Source organism: Aulonocara sp. 'chitande type north' Nkhata Bay, linkage group LG3, assembly GCF_057382095.1.
Source record: "Aulonocara sp. 'chitande type north' Nkhata Bay isolate Kocher_YH1m ecotype deep benthic linkage group LG3, A_spYH_male_GT1.1, whole genome shotgun sequence".
NCBI classification, from domain to species: domain Eukaryota; kingdom Metazoa; phylum Chordata; class Actinopteri; order Cichliformes; family Cichlidae; genus Aulonocara; species Aulonocara sp. 'chitande type north' Nkhata Bay.
This window is the reverse complement of record NC_141346.1, coordinates 3,377,851-3,395,977: the sequence shown is the minus strand read 5'-3', so window position 1 is coordinate 3,395,977 and position 18,127 is coordinate 3,377,851. Positions and strand designations below refer to the sequence as shown.

Genomic DNA, 18,127 nt, shown 5'->3' with positions numbered 1-18,127 from the left:
CCTGCTAAACCTGCAGAACACTCATCATTTAGAGTCTGACGGGGGTTGACACTAAAATACTTTAAATGTTTAGCATGAAGATCAGAGCCTTGGATCCCACATTTGATTCGCTTTGTACCAAAGCATCAAGGGTTTCACAATATAAGAAGGGTTCTCATATAATTCATGAGAGATGTGATGCTAACGATGCAGCTTTATTATCACTGGACGCTCGTCAGGCCTCGGACAGAATAGACTGGTCAGATTTATTTAACCTTCTCCCAAGATATGGATTTGGAAATCATTTTCTCAGATGGGTTCAACTTAACCCGTCACATTGGAGTGTTCCACTCATCAGGGGTGCCCGTTATCTCCAATGCTATTCATTCTGACTATGGAACCTCTGGTGATGACACTTACAATGAGAGCTGTACTATTTGGTTTCCAGTTAGGAGATCGAGAGCAGAGATTGGCCCTAGGCCCTAGACTGGCTGTCTGTTAGCAAAGTTGCAAAATTAATGCTACAAATGGAGCTATTTAGACGATTTTCTGGCTATAAATGATTCAAAATCCTCCTCCGTCCTATTCCTGAACAAGGATGAAAGGTTATGCAAAGTTTTTATATTGAGTCACGTCCTCTGCCTCCTCCAAAAGAATCCTTTCAGAAGTTAAACGATATCTTTAATTGATTCATTTGGAATAACAAAGGTCCTAGATGAAGACTTGGCTTGTTGTACCTGCCATATGAAAGAGGGGGTTACAATTCTCTGATCTTAAACTGTATCACTGGTCTGCACAGGTGCGCTCAGCCACGCTCTATTTTTCCACTGAGACACCTGCAGCCTGGATAAAAAGTGAACAAAAAACAGTGACAAACCTTCAGTTTGATCTGCATCTATGCTCTGCAAGCTCAAAAAATAAAAAAATAAAATTATATATATATATATATATATATAATTTTATTTTATTTTAAAGTTTCCACTTGACAGAAATGTGTTTTTGTTTGAGATTCCCGAGGTTCGCACGGTGTCATCCTCCTGAAAAGGAAACACCTTGTGGCGTCAGGTGAGCTGCAAAAGGTGCTGTCAGTCACATGACCCTGAGCCTCAGCAGGAAGTCTGACCCCTTCATAATAAAAGCATGTTCTTCACCTGCACTAATCAGGCTGAGAACACGCTGGGCTGGAGTCACGTGATCGACTTGTAGTTCAAACACAGCTGTTTCCTTTCCTGAGTTCTTATCACATCTCCTAAACACATTTTCTCCACCTCAGAACGTTTCTATCAAGGAAAAGTGCTTAGGAAAGGAGGTAGGAGACCACTGAGTGTATGTGAACGTGAAGGGCTTTTATTGTGAAATGCAGGGTAGGGAAAAGTTGTTCCGCACATGCGCGGTAGAGATCCTGCGTGAGCAGAGACTAGTCAGTTTAATAAGTTTGATGATTTGTTTAAAATACAGAACAAAAGTAAACAAAGTAGGACGGTAGGGCATCATGGCGGCTTTATGAACGGTAAGAGGCGGGAACACGGGGGCGACGGTCAGAGGGAGGACATCAACAGGAGGAGGACCGGAAGCTGTTTGAAAGCCGTGAGCGGGAGTTTGTCAGCAGGGGGAGAAACCGGCACCCGGAGCGAAGACATGGACCCCCTGCAGGAGCTCCTGGACCGGGTCAAGCCCAGCACCGAGGCGGTGAGTCCCAGTCTGACCCTGTTTGCCCGAACTGAGCGATAAATAACAGTCTACGCACACGCAGAGCCCTGCGTACGTAGACTGTCTGCGTCATGACGTAGGCAGAGTTCAGTTCAGTTCATTTTTATTTCAAACATTTCAAACATGTGCCTTCACAATCATTACAAAATATCATTCCAGTATTTGTTTGAAAAGGAGTAGGCTGAAGTATTTACTTATTTGTCCCTACCCCTTCAAGTTTTACCTCTCATTCATTTAATTTTTTTTTGTCTTAAATTAAACAAACAACATATGAAACATATGAAGTAAAACAAAACATAACATACATAAATCAAAAACAAGAAATTAGCAAGCCCCACCACAGTATAGTTTCTTTCATATGAAAAATACAGAATGTGTATATTTGCAGATACACAAGTTATGGAAAAACAACAAACCAAAACAAAAAAAAAAAAAGAACCACAACACCATTACCAGCTACATTACCGTCCTGGGTTAACCCCGTTTTCTTCATTCTTATACTTATTTAAAATTAGGTTTTTATATTTTACTTTAAACTGTTTTATGTTTTGACTGTCTTTTATTTCTTCTGTTAGACTGTTCCATAATTTAACTCCTGCAATTGACATAGTTCTTAAAGTTGTTCTAGCACTTTGTATTTTTAAATTCCATTTCCCTCTTAAGTTATACCCACCTTCTCTTTCTATGAACAATTTACAGATTTCTTTGGGAAGCAATTTATTTCTGACTTTATACATTATTTGCGCTGTTTTAAGCTTCACCAAGTCTTGGAATTTAATAGCTTGCATTTTGACAAAGAGTGCATTTGTATGGTCCCTGTACCCTACATTATTTATTAATCTAATGGCCCTTTTCTGTATTATAGTTATTGTTTGTGTGTTACTTTTGTATGTGTTTCCCCAGACCTCTACACAGTAGCTCATTTAAGGCAGTAGTAAAGCACAGTATAAAATGTGCAGTGCTTTCTGATCCAACATATGCTTTGCTTTCCCCAGGACGGCAATTTTATTTCATTGACTCTTTCTAAATATACATTGTCAACACATATTTCCTACTTCGATGTTTTTCTTTTGGTTTCCAAACAACATAAATTTGGTTTTATCTAGATTCAATGATAATTTATTTATATCAAACCACTTCTTTAATATCGTTAATTCCTGTGTGATCATCTCCAAAACCTGTGGCAATTCCTCTCCTGAACACAGTATGTTTGTGTCATCTGCAAATATTACAAACTTTAAAATCTCCGATACTCTGCAGATATCATTTAAGTACATAATAAACATTTTTGGACCCAGTACTGAACCTTGAGGTACTCCACAAGCTATATCCATCAAATTAGATTTATATTCATTTATTTGTACATATTGTTGCCTATTCCCTACATAGCTTTTTAACCATTCCAAAACCACTCCCCTAAACCCGTACTTTTCCAGTTTTTTTAATAGAATTTCATGATTAACAGTATCAAACGCCTTCTTTAGATCTAAGAAAACTCCGAGCGCATACCTCTTATTATCCATACATTCCGTTATCTTTTCCATTAAATCAGTGCCAAAGCTGTTGACCTGTTGTTTCTGAACCCATACTGACTATCTGTCATTAATTCATATTTTTCCACAAAACTGTCAAATCTTTTTATGAAGAGTTTTTCCAGTATCTTAGAGAACTGGGAGAGTATTGACACTGGTCTATAGTTTGTAAAATGATGTCTTTCACCGGTTTTGTAAATGGGAATAACTTTAGCAACTTTCATTTTTTGTGGAAAAACTCCTTTTTGAAACGACAAGTTGAATATATATTTTAATGGTTTTACGATACCATCAATAACTGTCTTTACCGTTACCATATCAATATCATTCCAGTCTGTACTGGTTTTGTTCTTAAGTCCTCTAACTATGTCATAAATCTCTTTCTCTTCCACTGCTCTTAAAAACATTGAGCTACTATTCCTTTCAATATTTTCACCAGTGTCCCTTTCTATTCCATCAACCTTTATTTCTTCTGCCAGTTTTGGCCCTATGTTTACGAAGAATTCATTAAAGCCATTTACTATCTCCTCCATGTTATTAATACTTCTTGTCCCTTCTATAAAGTACCCAGGGTAATCATTATTCCTTGATTCATTTTTGATTATTCTGTTTAATACATTCCATATATCTCTTGTGTTATCTTTATTGTGTTCTAACCTTTTAATGTAATACTCTCTTTTACAGGATCTCATTATATTAGTTAATTTATTTTTGTAAGTTTTATACTTCATTTCAGTTTCTATTGTTCTCTTTTTTTATGAATTCTCGATATAGGGTATTCTTTTTTTTGCTGGCATTTTGTAGTCCTTTTGTCATCCATGGTCTTCCTGCATAGTTGTTTCCTATTGATTTCAATTACTGGGCATTTTTTATCAAGTAATGTGTTAAATGTTCTTAAAAATCCTTCGTAAGCTTTATTAACTTCTGTTTGTTCATATACAATATTCCAATCTTGCTTTAAAAGTTCGTTTCTAAGACAATTTAAGGTCTTCTCTGTTCTTATTCTTTTGTAAATAATCTTATGTCCATCGTTGTTCACTTTATAATGGCAATTATACGATGCAAAGACTGGTAAATGGTCACTTATATCATTGATTAACAGCCCACTTTTTATCTTTCCTTCTATTATATTTGTAAATATATTATCTAATAGAGTTGCACAATGAGATGTTATTCTGGTCGGTCTTGTTATCAGTGGAAATAAACCGATGCTGTACATGGAATCAATAAATTCTTCTGTACTCTTATTATGATTTGGATTCAATAAGTCAATATTAAAGTCCCCACAAATGAACATTCTTTTCTGATTTATATTTGTAAATAAGTCCTCCATATTATCCTTAAATATCTCAATCTTAGATCCTGGTGTTCTATATATACAACTGACAATTAGGTTTTTCCTTTTTTCTATACTTATTTCCACTGATAAACATTCCATCACTCCATCAATAACAGTCGTCATTCTTCCCATTCTTTTGTACTTTAGGTTTTTATCAATGTAAAGTGCCACCCCACCTCCTTTCTTGTTGATCCTGTCTACATGAAGGAATTCATATCCATTTATTTTAAAGTCTTCTTCTTTTCCAGGAGTTATCCAGGTCTCCGATATGGCTATCACATTGAATGGCTGTTCAAACTGTTATGTAGTCTTTGATGGATTGAAAGTTTGCATATAAGCTTCGACTATTAAAGTGAACCATTGTTATACCCTGTTCTACCTTGAATTCCTTTTTAAGTTGCTCATTTGTATAATAATTGCATTCATTTGTCTTATTGTTAAAGAAATTACAATCAGGATCTATGTTGCTGTCATACATCAATGTCTTATTTTCAATATCTATATGAGTTGTTAGTTGAAAATTGTCAGACATCTGCGTTGGTTGTGCACTTGGACGGTCCCATCATATTTAGCACTGCTTTGCATTTATCAGTTATATTTTTCTAGTTCCGTCATCTCTTTGATGACTAGAACCTTAGCCTGCTCTGGTGTTCCATTTAACTTAATGAATATTTTACAGTCTGACGTCCAAGTTGACTGTATTTTCTTCTGTTTTCTTAATATTCTTGCTCTTCTTGCAATGTCTGCATTTTTCTTGATTAGGTGTTCATTTAAATAAACATTTGTACCTTTTAGCTTTCTTCCTTGCTTGAGCAGTTCTTTTTTCTGTTTTCTATTAACAAAATGAATGATAATGGCAGGAAGAGGATGGCATCCCTCAATATTTTTACTGTCCATTTTGATACCTTTGCTTTTAAAGAAGGCCATTACCTGCTCTTCCAAAGAGCGTAGCTCTTGCTCGGGTGGCTCCCCTCTCTCTGATGCTGCTACCCGTGCGTATGTCTGATGCTTGGTTTCCAGTCCTGTCACTATCACATCATTTACTCTTGAATATTGTTCCAGATCTGACACCCGTCCTTCCAGCATAGCAATCTTCTTGTCCTTTTCCTCGCTCTGCCTTCTTAGTTCTTTAATATCATCCATTAAATTGAGTATCAGATTTTGTTGTTTTGAAATTGTTGTTATTTCTTCAGACATAAAGTTTAGGGATTTCTTTATGTCCTCCAGTTCCTCCTCATTAACGTTGCTCCTCTTAGGCGGCATCTTAACGGCGTTAAGGCCCGCTGGTTGCGAAGCACCCTTGAGGGTTGCCGAAACCCGGCCTGTCCTGGCAATTAAGAGCAGCAGCCGATCGCTGTTTCGAGCTAATTCTATAGCAGAAATCCACACAGAAAAGAGAATATAAGGATGTGAGCCTGTTCTACATTTATTATTGTGACCTCCGACCTGCTGCTTTGTTTCTTTAGGAGTCCCTGTGGTTAAAGAACATCTTCACCTCCATCTCTGAACACCTGAGTCCTGTGGTGTGTAGCTCCGCCCCCTCCCAGACAGGTGAGTTCCTGTTTGTTTGAAACAGCTGGCTGATAAATCAGCTGTACTTTAAATCCTTAATGACGATGTTCACTTATGAAACCAAATACTATTTAAACCATTATTTAAACAGTGAAAGCAGGGCTCACCTGCCCTCACAGGTGTCATCAGAGCAGTCCAGTGTGTAGATGTGAGTGTGGTTCAAAGGTCAGAGCCATGAAGGTGACCGACTGTCAGTGAGGAACAGGGAGGACTAAGAGTCTGAGGATGAAGAGCAGCTGCTTCCTCAGGTGGTCCCACCTGTTCACACACCAGCTCTGGTGTCCACTTCAGGTGTTCTCAGTGGGCGGGGCTTCAGTTGTTTATGTTTGTGTTTACCCTTTAAACTTTGTTTTCCCAGGTAACCACGGTGACCTCAGCCTCTTCGATCTGAGCATGTGTGCGGTGCAGGCGATCCAGCAGCAGATGTGTGTGGCCCACAGCTTACCTGTCAGCTACAGGTAACGCCCGCTGACATCATCGCTGTAGCAGGTCACGTGACCTGGCCTTACCGCTGTCCTCCCGTCTGTCCGCAGGCTGCTGTCCGTCTCCCAGCTCGTCTCCCAGCAGCACCTGGCCTGCGTCAGCAACCTGTCCTGGAGCACCAATCAGCAGAGAGCCTGGGCCAGGGAGGCGGAGCTCGCCGTGCCGGGTCAGAGGGCGCTGCCGAGGGTCAACCTGCTGCTGATTGGCTGTCTGAGAGAAGGCCCTGACGGAGAGTACAGGCTGACGGACGCCAGCGGCAGCGTCATGTGTGAGGTGAGTCAGAGGGGGAGGAGCCTAACCTTAACCCATGGTCCATCAGCTGGTTAGTTCTCAGGAGCTTCTTCACAGCAGCGTCACTAAACCGGATCTGGTCAGAACTGATGGTAACGAGGTCACAACAAACTGCAGGTGTTCATGTGCAACGTGAATGAAATCGAATTCCTCTTTAATTCAGCTCATTCTCTGTGCAGGGACACAAGTGCTGATAGAGTCTGGTCATCACACGCTTCTCTGCTGATGTTTACATCAGCATGAAACAAGCAAACAAGCTCAACAGCTGACTTTCATTTCTGTAACTCAGAAACATCAGGACTTGTTAAATGTGAGCTGTGTTTATATGGATTCACTTAGCTGATCGATAAGTAAGGATGTAAAGACAGAGTCTGTCAGCAAGTGAGTAACTGTGCTGGCACAGACGTGATGACAGCAGAGCTTTATAAAGATGTGGAGCCTCCTCCTCACATAAAGTATACAGATAGCATCACCTGCAGTAACCTGACAGATTACAGTCAGACAGCTGCAGCAGGCTCAGTGTGGTCCTAGCATCACCGCACGGATTAATGACTCACAGTACTTGAAATGTGCAATTCCCTTGTGTTCTTATTGCTATTTATTCTATTCTTCCCTTTTCTATACTCTGTATTTGTATATGTGTATATTTCTGCTCACCTTCTGTAACTTCTGTCGGTGCTGGGCTGCTGGAAACCGAATTTCCTGGAGGAACGCAGCCGAGGGATCAATAAAGTTTCATCTAATCAGATCAGATTAGATTAGATTAGATTAGATTAGATTAGATTAGAATCTGATCTGATCTGATCTAATCTAATCTAATCTAATCTAATCTAATCTAATCTAATCTAATCTGATCTGATCTGATCTGATCTGATCTGATCTGATCTACTGCAGCTATAAAACAAACGGCATCACTGCAGATCAGAGCTGATGAAGCTGTCATCATCAGTACAGGCTTCCAGCATCCACCCAGGACACACTCCGCCTCTCTCTCACCCGCGTCTCTCTCTCTCTCATCCAGTGCCTGTCTCTCTCGCCCCTGTGGCTCGATCGTCCTGTTTTCCTCCCTCACTGGAACTACATCCCCCACAATGCATAGGGCCAGGAAGAGGCCGCAGGCTTCTTGGAGCTGATTGGCTCCCCTGTCCTGTTGTGTCCTGGTGCTGAGCAGGGATTGGCTGCTGCTCCTGGAAGGGTGGAGCTAAGCGGAGCGGTGGGAGTCGGAGAGGCCGGCAGGCTAGTGATGGGCAGATGAAGCCCCATGAAGCACTGAAGCTTTTCATCCAATTGGTTCACCCCAATGCGAAGCTTCATGAAGCTTCATTTGCTCTAGCAGGACACCTACTGGACGTAAAAATAATAGCTGGCATGAATTTGAAGAGTGTGGCATTTTGCACACAGCCTGTAAATGTCAACAACAAAAGGAGTGTGTAAAACATGTATATTGTAGTGATGCAGTATACTGTGTATATTTATAGTGGCAGTATGGAACATGATTATTTGGAAATGCTTGAAATGGAAATGATCATTTACTGTGAGGTGAGGTGTGGTTGGGGTGTGGACAGTAGTTGTGCTTTTGTAACGTTGAGGTATGGACAGCTACACACTGAGGCTTTGAGCCTCAGTCCTGCCTGTTCACATTTTATTCTGTAAAAACTACATTTTCACTGCTTTTATGACCTTTTTAGTGGGGAGAACATAGCTGGGATTTAATGATTTAACAAATCTTTTAAATCCTTTGTCCTCCACAATGCTAAATAGCTGTGAGTCCTCAATCACCATGCTGACCAGGTCTTCATCTATTTGAGATTGTTCTCCTGAGGAAAGACAATAAAGACAAAGCACAAATATAAATATCACACACGTAACTTATAACAGTTGTATAATATTGTTATATCATTTAGTAACATTACAGCATGCTATATTATCATTGCATTTGATGGCTCACCTGGTCTTGCTCCACAATCGGTGTTCCCCTTATTCTCATGCAAAGCTCTGTAGTGCCTAAGCATGGATGAGGTGTTGTTGTTATATCCCAGCTCCCTGGCACATAGCAAACACTTCACCTTGTACAAAAGTCAAGACAGCTCAACATAAATTGTATTGCACCATCAGTATTATGAAAATACATCTTCTGTAGAAATTTACATACCTTGTTGGGAGGAATAAGATCAAAATGTTCCCACACAGGGGAGGACATCCTCCTCTTCTTAGCTGGCTCCATTCTCTCCTGACTTTCTCTCCTCACTCTCATAAACCTCCAAACTGTCTCCAAACTCTCACTAACCGCAACTCTCCATCAAACACCCACATTTTGAATGAAGTCTGAGGGCTTTATATTGCTGTCATATCTCGCGGCAAAGTTCGAACCACTTCATGAACCAGTCACGTGGTACAGCCGGGCAGCGAGGCTTCGGACGTCATCATTTTCAGCTCCTCCCATAAATGAAGCAAGCCTCGATACGCGCATCGCGGAAACGCCCCCTCCATTACTCGACACACGCTCCGAAGCCTCGATACAGAACGTCACATCACTACGGCAGGCTGCTGAGGCACAGGTGGGTCACATGACCTCTGAACTGCAGTGGGGTTTCTGAGCAGTGTGTGTGACAGATGTGTGTGTGTGTGCTCCAGGGTCAAAGGTCAGCGGCTGAGCGTGTTCGGAGAGGTGGGCTCAGTCTGCCCTCTGCTGGCCGTGGCAGGAACGACCTTCTTTTGCTTCACGCTGACGGATGAGTCGCGCTCGCTGCCCGTGCTCGTACAGGTACCAGCTCTCTGAGGATGATGATGGTGAGGAGGGACGATGAAGCTCAGTGTGTGTGTGTGTGCTCCAGGGTCAAAGGTCAGCGGCTGAGCGTGTTCGGAGAGGTGGGCTCAGTCTGCCCTCTGCTGGCCGTGGCAGGAACGACCTTCTTTTGCTTCACGCTGACGGATGAGTCGCGCTCGCTGCCCGTGCTCGTACAGGTACCAGCTCTCTGAGGATGATGATGGTGAGGAGGGACGATGAAGCTCAGTGTGTGTGTGTGTGTGCAGGACAGCAGCCGGCTCAGCTGGATCCAGCGTGTGTGTGTCGGGCAGAGCGTGTGTGTGACAGCTCTACGTGTGTGTGCGCTACGAGGCTGGAGAGGAAACAACATCCTGTGTGTGACGAAGCGCTCCGAGCTGCACGCCGACTACATGCACACACAGGAACACACACAGGAACACACACACTCTGAGTCCCTGCTGTCACAGCCTGCTGAGGACGACTGTGAGGAGGCGGAGCATGAGGAGGTGGAGCTGGACCAATCAGCTGTGAGGATAAAGCAATCCAAAGTCATCAGCTACCAGGTGAGAGTGCTGTGAGCTCTGATTGGCTACCACAGGTTTGTACCTGTGTGCTGATTACTAAGCCTCCTCTGCTGTGATAGGGCACGGTGACTGAGGTTGTGAGTGAGGGGGCGGGGCTCTACGTGCTGGATGGGAAGGTGGGTCTGTGCGTGGCCTATCAGCCGGCGGCGAAGAGGAAGCTGAGGGCGGGAGACAGAGTGGAGGTGAGTCACATGATGTGACATCATCATGCCCGTTTGTGTTCGTGGCAGCCACGACTAATAAAGTTTGATGGTTCCTCCTCCTGCAGTTGCATCACGCCCACTTCCTGTACCGGCCCTGCCCGGACTTCCCTCCCAGCATGCTTTGCACCTGCCTGCGCTCCAGCCTGAGGGTGACGGCCTTCAGCAGGGCGGGAGGCTCGCCACCCGACAACCGCTGCCCGGGAGATGGGGCGTTACCACGGTTACTGCTGCAGAGAAACACAGATGTGTCCGATTACCTGTGGACCTGTCACCTAAGCTCGCAGCTGGCACACAGGTGAGGCTCCACCCACCACCACCTGTCCACAGTCAGAGACAGCAGAGCCTAACCTTTGTCCTCCTGTCCTCCGCTGGCTCTGGCTTGTTTCCTGGTCCTGGTTCTGGTCTTGGTCCTCAGTCTGGTCCAAGGTGTGTGGAGGCAGCAGTGTGTGTGCTTGCTGTCCTGGAGGCTGATGGAGACTCTGAGCAGAGCTGGAGGACGAGGACGCAGAGACATCTACGCTGAGATGCTGGACGAGCCTCACACCTGTCCTGTGACGCAGGTAGGTCCCACTCTCACCTGTCTTCCTTACAGGTGAGTGTGGAGCATGCTCAGTGTGCTCTGTGTCCCTGCAGTACAGCGTGTCCTCGGCGGTCCGGCAGTACCTCGGTGTGTCGGAGCTCCTGGAGTCCCTGCAGACTGGCTGCTGGTCTTCGGCCCCTCTGAGCTCTCTGCTGCCCCCTGATGGCTCCAACCTGACCTCCGCCCAGATCAACGGGTTCCTGTCCTGGTCTTGCAGGACTCTGTCCTCCGAGCCTCGGGGTGGAGACGCTGTCAGGTAAGGTGACAGCAGCTCCCACATGAAGTCTTGTGATTACGTACCAATGGTTTTTGCCGGTTTGTGTGTCAGGCAGCGCCCCCTGCTGCTGGTCGGCGTGCTGGAGCTGCCGTCACAGACGTCTGAGTTCAAACACTCGATGCAGCTCAGAGACGCCGCGGGAGCTGCAGCCTGCGTGCTGACGGAGAGCAGCGAGGAGGAGGAGGGAGCGCAGAGGGCGGTCTTTAACAGCGCCTGGATCGGTACAATGCACGCACACAGACACACACACAGGGACACACAGCTTTATTCTTTAATGTGTGTGTGTGTGTGTGTGCTGCAGGTTGTCTGGTGGGTGTGGTGCAGTTCACCATGGTGACAGAGAGATTCCTCCAATCAGATTTCCCCTCCTACCAACACCTGGACCAGGACAGGTTCATCACACACAAACACTGCAGGTACACACACACACAACCTGCAGCATGCTGACTGCTCATTGGTCCACTCTGTGATGTAGGAGGGCGTCTGATTGGTTCAGGGAGTGAGCTTCCTTCCTGGTTGTAAACATTATGAGTTAAATAAAGCTGGGTTCAATTCACAGGGTTTACCTGCAGTTCTCTCTGGACCACCTGCACATCCTGAGTCCATCTGTTGCCATGGAGACACACCTGAGACACAAGGGGGAGGAGCCAGGAGGGGATGTCACTGCCAGGAAGCAGACAGTAGAAGAAGAAGAAGAGACTGCTGGGAGTAAGAGGAGGAGAAGAGAAGAAGAAGCCAAGTCCGGCAACCCCTGGCCCTGTGTCTCCATGGTGATCAGGGTGGAGCAGAAGGAGGGTGTGTCCTGGAGGAATACAGGGGCGGAGGCAGAGGATCAGGAGGCAGGGCTGAGACTGTGCTTCTCAGTGAAAGCTGCTGTGATTGGTCCAGTGGTCAGCTGGAGGCGGGACCCAAAGAATGAGCCAATGACAGAGAAAGAAAGTGAACAAAAGCAGGAGAGACAGGTGAGAGACGCACCTGTGTGTGTTTCCCTGAGCTCACCTGGATACACAGTTACGTGTGTGTGTGTGCGTGTCTGTGTGTGTGTGTGTGTGTGTGTGCAGGTGGTGCTGGCGTTCTCAGGTGTGTGTACGCGGTGGTTTCCTGTCCTCCAGCCTGGATGTTTCTACAGACTCATCGCCGCTAACACTCAGGTATCAACCCAGCTTTGATGATGTCACTAAGGGGCGTGGCCAGAGGTTGGCCTCATCGGTCTCTGCTCTCTGATATTAGACACATGAACACGTTTTTCAGCTTTAACTGTAGTTGTTCACACACTGAGGTTAATTATGGAGTTCCACAGGGTTCAGTGCTTGGACCAGTTCTGTTTACATTATACATGCTTCCCTTAGGCAGCATCATCAAAACACAGCTTACATTTTTACTGCTATGCAGATGACTCCCACCATTCCTGTTTGTGGGGAGTTGATCTGACCTGAATCCTTGCAGCTGATTGGCCCATGTGTCTGTCAATCAGGATCCCAGTGTTCTGATTGGCTGTGGAGTTTCTGAGCGCAGTGGGGTGGATCTCCACGCTGAGTCGACCCTACAAGTCAGACGTGGTTGGAGATTCCACACTCTGACACGCCCACTGCTGCTGCCCACCTGCAGACAGGTAACACTCGGTTTGCTCCCCGTCTTCCTCCAGGACCCTTAAACTTTTTTTTTAGAGATTGACAGACCATGTGACTTTCACGCATTGCATTGTGGGTACAAGTGGCAACAAAATCAAAACCCTGCATTAAGCGCTAGCATTTCCAGCACTTTGGGGTCCTTCGGGACTAAGTAAAGAATACAAATACAGGCCATTTACCGTTTATTTAGCTGTTGTTAAATATTTTATCTCCTGTACAGGCCAACACAATCTATTTGTCGTTTCAGGTTGTAGTGTTACACAACATTTTCAGATCTAATATAAATAAAATGAGTGTTTCGTAATTCATTCAATTTATTGTCTTTATTTATAACTGGCATCATTGTTTCATTCTATTATAGAATCTTACAAGAAAGAGGCAACATTGTAAAAATCCATCAGCTTTATTAGCTGCTTCCTGAAAAACAAATCAACAATGCAAAGAAAAAAAACTTTGCTAACAACAAACTGGAAAACAGTTATTCATCACTTGCTTGCTTCAGTACAACCCTTGGGCACATATATGCGGACGTTTCGTGGCTGTTTCGATATCGCTCTCTCTCTTAACCAATCAGATCTGGCTGTGGTAGCAGCTTTAAACTCGGTATGACCCAGGCTGATAGAGGGGCCAGTCTGGATCACATTCCTGCATTTTGTTTCTGGTTTTCCTACAAAGCACAACAAACATTAGCCCGCAAAGCCACAGTGAACAAAGCAGCATAGCAACGAATTCAAATCAAATCAATATAAGACTTATTTGTAACCTACATCATCAATCATGTTGTGATAAATTACGTAATAACTCCAACAGAAGACTTAATAATACAACACAGTTAATAATACAGCAGCTTCTTGCCATTTTTGTGTTTCTTTTTATTACTGTGTGACTGTTTACGTGTGAAAGCCTGCGTGCGCTAGTACCGCTTGCCACTCGTTCCCACAATCCTTTGCGGTTTTACCCCTGAATGACGTCATATTTTTAATGTCTGTGTTTTCAGGCCGTCCCACCCACAGTCTTGTCCGTCTCAGAGGTCTTAGACTGCAGGTAAACTGCTCGTCCCTCACTGAGTCGCCCCCTGTGGCCATCCGAGGAACTGCAGCTGCAGCCTGCTTTAAACTCTTACTGGTGTGTGTGTGTGTGTGTGTGTGTGTGTGTGTGTGTGTGTGTGTGTGTTTCAGCTCAGAGCTGGTGTGTTTTCAGGGTGTGGTGTCTGAAAGGATCAGTGTGAACAACAGGACCGCCCACTCTGGACACACACACTCAGGTACAAACACACAGGTGGTTTGTGTATCAGGCTTTTTCTGCTGTGAAGTTGTAACATGGGGATCTATGGAGGCGACTCACTGCTGCCTCTGCTGGACACTAGAGGAACTGCAGGCATCAGTGCTTCAGGTATGAGTCTCAGGTCTGACTGTTAGCTGAATGTGTGTGTGCAGGTGTGCGTCTCACTCTTTGTGACCAAGCTGGGAGGAGTCTGCAGGTGTACCTGGACTTAAGCCACACCCCCTACCCACCTGGCCTGTTGCCAGGTAACACTCTGCTGTTGTCTGGTTTCCAGAGGAGGCTGTCCAGGTGAGACACACATAGACAGGCTTATAAAAGTTTGGACTCTTTATTTGGACTCATTTCCAACAATGTCAGCCCCAATAAAGTTCTGGATCATCTTGCATCAATAGGCTGCTGGTTTTCTTTACTGGTTTCAGGTGTTACCAGCAAAATAGTTGTTTGATCATCTGGAAATGTACCCAGATTTATTTATTTAGACAGAGATCTTGACCCCCCAATGTTCAATACAAAGTCACGCCCATGGTTACGTACCTGTGCGGTTTACCTGTGTGTGTGTTTCAGGACAGGAAGTGTGTACTGCACGTACTTACCTGTCAGCTCCATAACTGTGGTCTCCCTGGGAGACACCAGGTAAGTTTACAGGTAAAGTCTGGTTCACGTGTTTGTCGTGCTGTTGTTTATTTGTTTGTTTGGTTTCTATCAGCTCGGCCCAGCCTCCTCCTCCTGCTCCCATCATGCACCTGGGTGAGTGGGCTCTGAGCAGCAAGCAGAGGTGCGCTGTGGGACAGGTCAAAGGTCACGTGGTGTGTTTCCTGTTCCTGCAACTGCAGTGGAGCTGCTCGCTGTGTGGCAGCGTGTACACACAGGTACTGCATAAAATACACACAGTGTGTACAGGATGTGTTTAGTGTCAGTTTCTCGGGTGCAGTGAAAGTACTCAGAGTGCTTCATGTGTTGTTAGCGTGTTGGTGGCGTGTTAGTGTTGGTGCAGTAAGTAAAGTGTCGTTTTGGAGGAAACTGCTCACGATTTCAGGTGTGTGTGTTTACCTGTTGCTCTCTCTCTCTCAGGGCTGCAGCAGCTCTCAGTGTCACTCGACCTCGTCAGTGTTTCAGTCCAAAGCAAAGTAAGAGCAGCTTCCTGTTGAGCTCACCTGCTGATACGTGTTAATCACCTGGATGAGTCAGGTGACAGTCACATGATCAAACCATGTGGCTCTGCTCTTCCATCAGGCTGGTGATCGATGACGGGACAGGTGAGGCTCACGTCTGGTTCTCAGCTGCTCTGGTTCCTGCTCTGCTGGGATTGGCTGATGCTCAGTGGGAGGGGCTTCAGAGAGCTCTCAGGGTCAGAGGTCACATCAGAGTCTTCCCTCGTGGGCAGAGCCAGGTCAGTAGCACCTGTCAGGTGTATATGTTTACCTGTCACAGGTGAGTCACGTGCTCATCGTCGTCTTTAAACTTTATTTTGTCTTTAAAATTTAAGATGAGGCTTTAACTGTGAAAGGGCACATCCTGTTTGTATCCTGGTAACAGCTCCGTCTGCTCACACCTTACTGCTGAACTGGTTTGGGGGCGTGGCCACTTCCACCTTTAAAAGTCTGTAGGTGTGACGGACCCACGCTGGGCTCACGTGAACAGGAGGGAGGGGCCTTACAGCCGTGTGTTTCAGCGAGACTCAGGTCGTGCCCCTGACTCCACCCACTCGACCTGATGAAGCAGCAGGTGGTGTAGTTCTGAGGGTAATCAGGGCTGACTGTGAATGCCACACCTCCCACATGGAGGGTGGAGACCACAGGGGAGGGGCAGGACAGCGAGAGGCATTTAGGACTCGGGTCACACCAGGAGAACCCACAGGGCCCCTCCACCCACAGGTGGAGCTGTGTTAAAAGACCCTGCAGACTGAAACGTCCTGTGGTCAGAGGAGGTGAAACGAGAAGAAGATGCAGCTACAACCCAAAGAACAGCGTCCACACAGTGAAGCACGGTGGGGACGCTGTGGGGGGGCCACCACAGAGAGAAACAGGCGTCCTGCAGGACGTTTCCACAGGGCCGAGCCGTGAGTCTGCAGAGACATAACCTCTGTGTCTGTCTCAGGTGTGTGACGGGGACGCTGACGGCTTCCTCCTCCACTTCCTGTTGTGTCTGTGCAGCAGTGATGTCATGATTCGGCCGCTCAGCCTCACCTGCAGGAAACACACCAACCAGAGACCAGAAGGTAACCCCACCCTCACACACCACCCTCACCACCCTGACTGCAACCTTCAGAGTGTGTGTGTGTGTGTGTTTCAGAGGTGAGGAGGTTCACTCGAGGAGACAGAGAGTTCCAGACCAGACTGGCTCCTCCCCTTCAGCTCACCTGTCTGCACCTCCACCCTGACTGAGCTCCACCTGCTTCGTTCTGACTTCATCTGTTCTACGTGTTCGTACAAATAAAACTTTATTGTTCCTCCTCCTGTCACACGGTATCTCACCTTCACTGACCCTGACGCTGGTGATCAGGGTCAGAGGTCACACGAAGCTCTCTGGGTTTAACAGGTCATGTGACCCTTCTACAGGAAGTGATCCCTGTGAGTGGCGCCCACATCGGAGACGTTCTCAGATGGTGATTCATGAAACCTAATTGGTAAAACTAAACACTGAACGTGTTTCGGTTTGTTTACAGAGGTCAGACGGTGAAAGCTTCAGCCTGACCAGGAAACAATCAGTCCTCTTTAAATCACACTTACTTTAAATGAATTCCTCCTCACCTTCATGTGTTTTGTATTATTGCATCTTATACTGAAAGAGTTCATCCATCGACACATTTGAATCCTGCAACATTTCACCGTGTCAGTTTGTCATGAATTGGACTATTTTAGGATTTCAGTTCATCTTTCCAATAAAGCTGGCAGCTCTGAAACAGCTGTTCTCTCTGAGGCTGTTTTGCATGTAAATAAAAGTGAAATAATTAAATGTTCTGTGAACAGACCGTCCAGTGGAGCTCCTCAGGGCTCTGTGCTTTCACCACTTTGTTTTCTATGCTAATGAGTGTCAGAGCACGTCAGCATCAGTCCTTCAACATGGTCACAGCCTCTGATGAAGGTGTTCAAATGTGGCTTTTAATCCAGGTTTACACTTAAACAGTCTCCATGAAACGGGCCTCTGCCCTCATTCATCCTGGAGATCACTCGTCTAAACCAACCAACATAAAGAACGTGATGTTTTCAAAGCGAACACGTACACACAGTTGTTATGGAGACGATTAAATGTAGGAGCGATGATTCGTGAAATCCTACATGTGTGTTCTAACATGCTTTAATGATGGCACGAGCTGACAATGAATAACATAAAGTTAATAGTTAATCTGCAACAAAACTTTTTCACCGCTTCAGTTTTTGGTCTTTTCCACATACGGTTGTTGTTGTCATGGAAACAGAAACCAATCGGGCCTTGGATGGACGTCGGGAGTTCTTAACAGCAGCTCGTTGTTCATTCTGATGTTGTTTTTTAATTATATTTTATATTTAATATCATATATTGGCCTTTTTCAGCTTTATCTGAAGGGCCACAGGTCAGACTCCAGCTGGGCCTGCCGCTCTCAGCCTCACTCTGAGGAAGCCCACAGTCTGACCCCATCCTTGGGGTGGACCCATTTTTGTTGTAGCGTGTTTTGGGGTTTAAAAGCCACAGAGACGCGGTGCTTAGAAAAAATGCATTTCAGCTGTGCTGATGCTCCTGACACGTTGGAACGTTGGGTTGTGTTGCGTGGTTGAGAGGAGGCGGCAAAACACCTAGCAGGCTAGTCGGAAGAACACACACCCACGCTGGTATCGGTAACCCACGGTGGTTCTTTAATACGCCTTCTTCAACAACCATATAAAAGCCCGGCTGAACGGCTGCGGCTCAACAACAT

At 45.5% G+C, this 18,127-nt stretch overlaps 1 protein-coding gene and 1 pseudogene across 2 annotated transcripts; one reads left to right on the top strand and one right to left on the bottom strand.

The window, feature by feature from the left end:
• The first annotated feature begins 1,192 nt into the window (after window positions 1-1,192).
• LOC147333527 (CST complex subunit CTC1-like) lies at window positions 1,193-17,203 on the top strand (annotated as a pseudogene). Its single transcript, XR_015128376.1, has 26 exons — window positions 1,193-1,668; window positions 6,027-6,111; window positions 6,491-6,590; window positions 6,666-6,888; window positions 7,928-8,142; window positions 9,450-9,464; window positions 9,541-9,670; window positions 9,940-10,236; window positions 10,317-10,439; window positions 10,526-10,755; window positions 10,876-11,020; window positions 11,094-11,296; window positions 11,369-11,538; window positions 11,619-11,733; window positions 11,877-12,279; window positions 12,379-12,468; window positions 12,792-12,929; window positions 13,946-13,992; window positions 14,127-14,212; window positions 14,385-14,520; window positions 14,797-14,865; window positions 14,939-15,101; window positions 15,304-15,359; window positions 15,466-15,622; window positions 16,330-16,450; window positions 16,525-17,203. The product of XR_015128376.1 is annotated as a CST complex subunit CTC1-like (transcript).
• On the bottom strand, window positions 1,870-5,882 carry LOC147333528 (uncharacterized). Its single transcript, XM_086286405.1, has one exon. It carries the CDS (start codon window positions 5,821-5,823, stop codon window positions 5,149-5,151), a length of 675 nt encoding a protein of 224 aa, XP_086142531.1. The 5' UTR covers window positions 5,824-5,882; the 3' UTR covers window positions 1,870-5,148.
• Window positions 17,204-18,127: the final 924 nt, after the last annotated feature.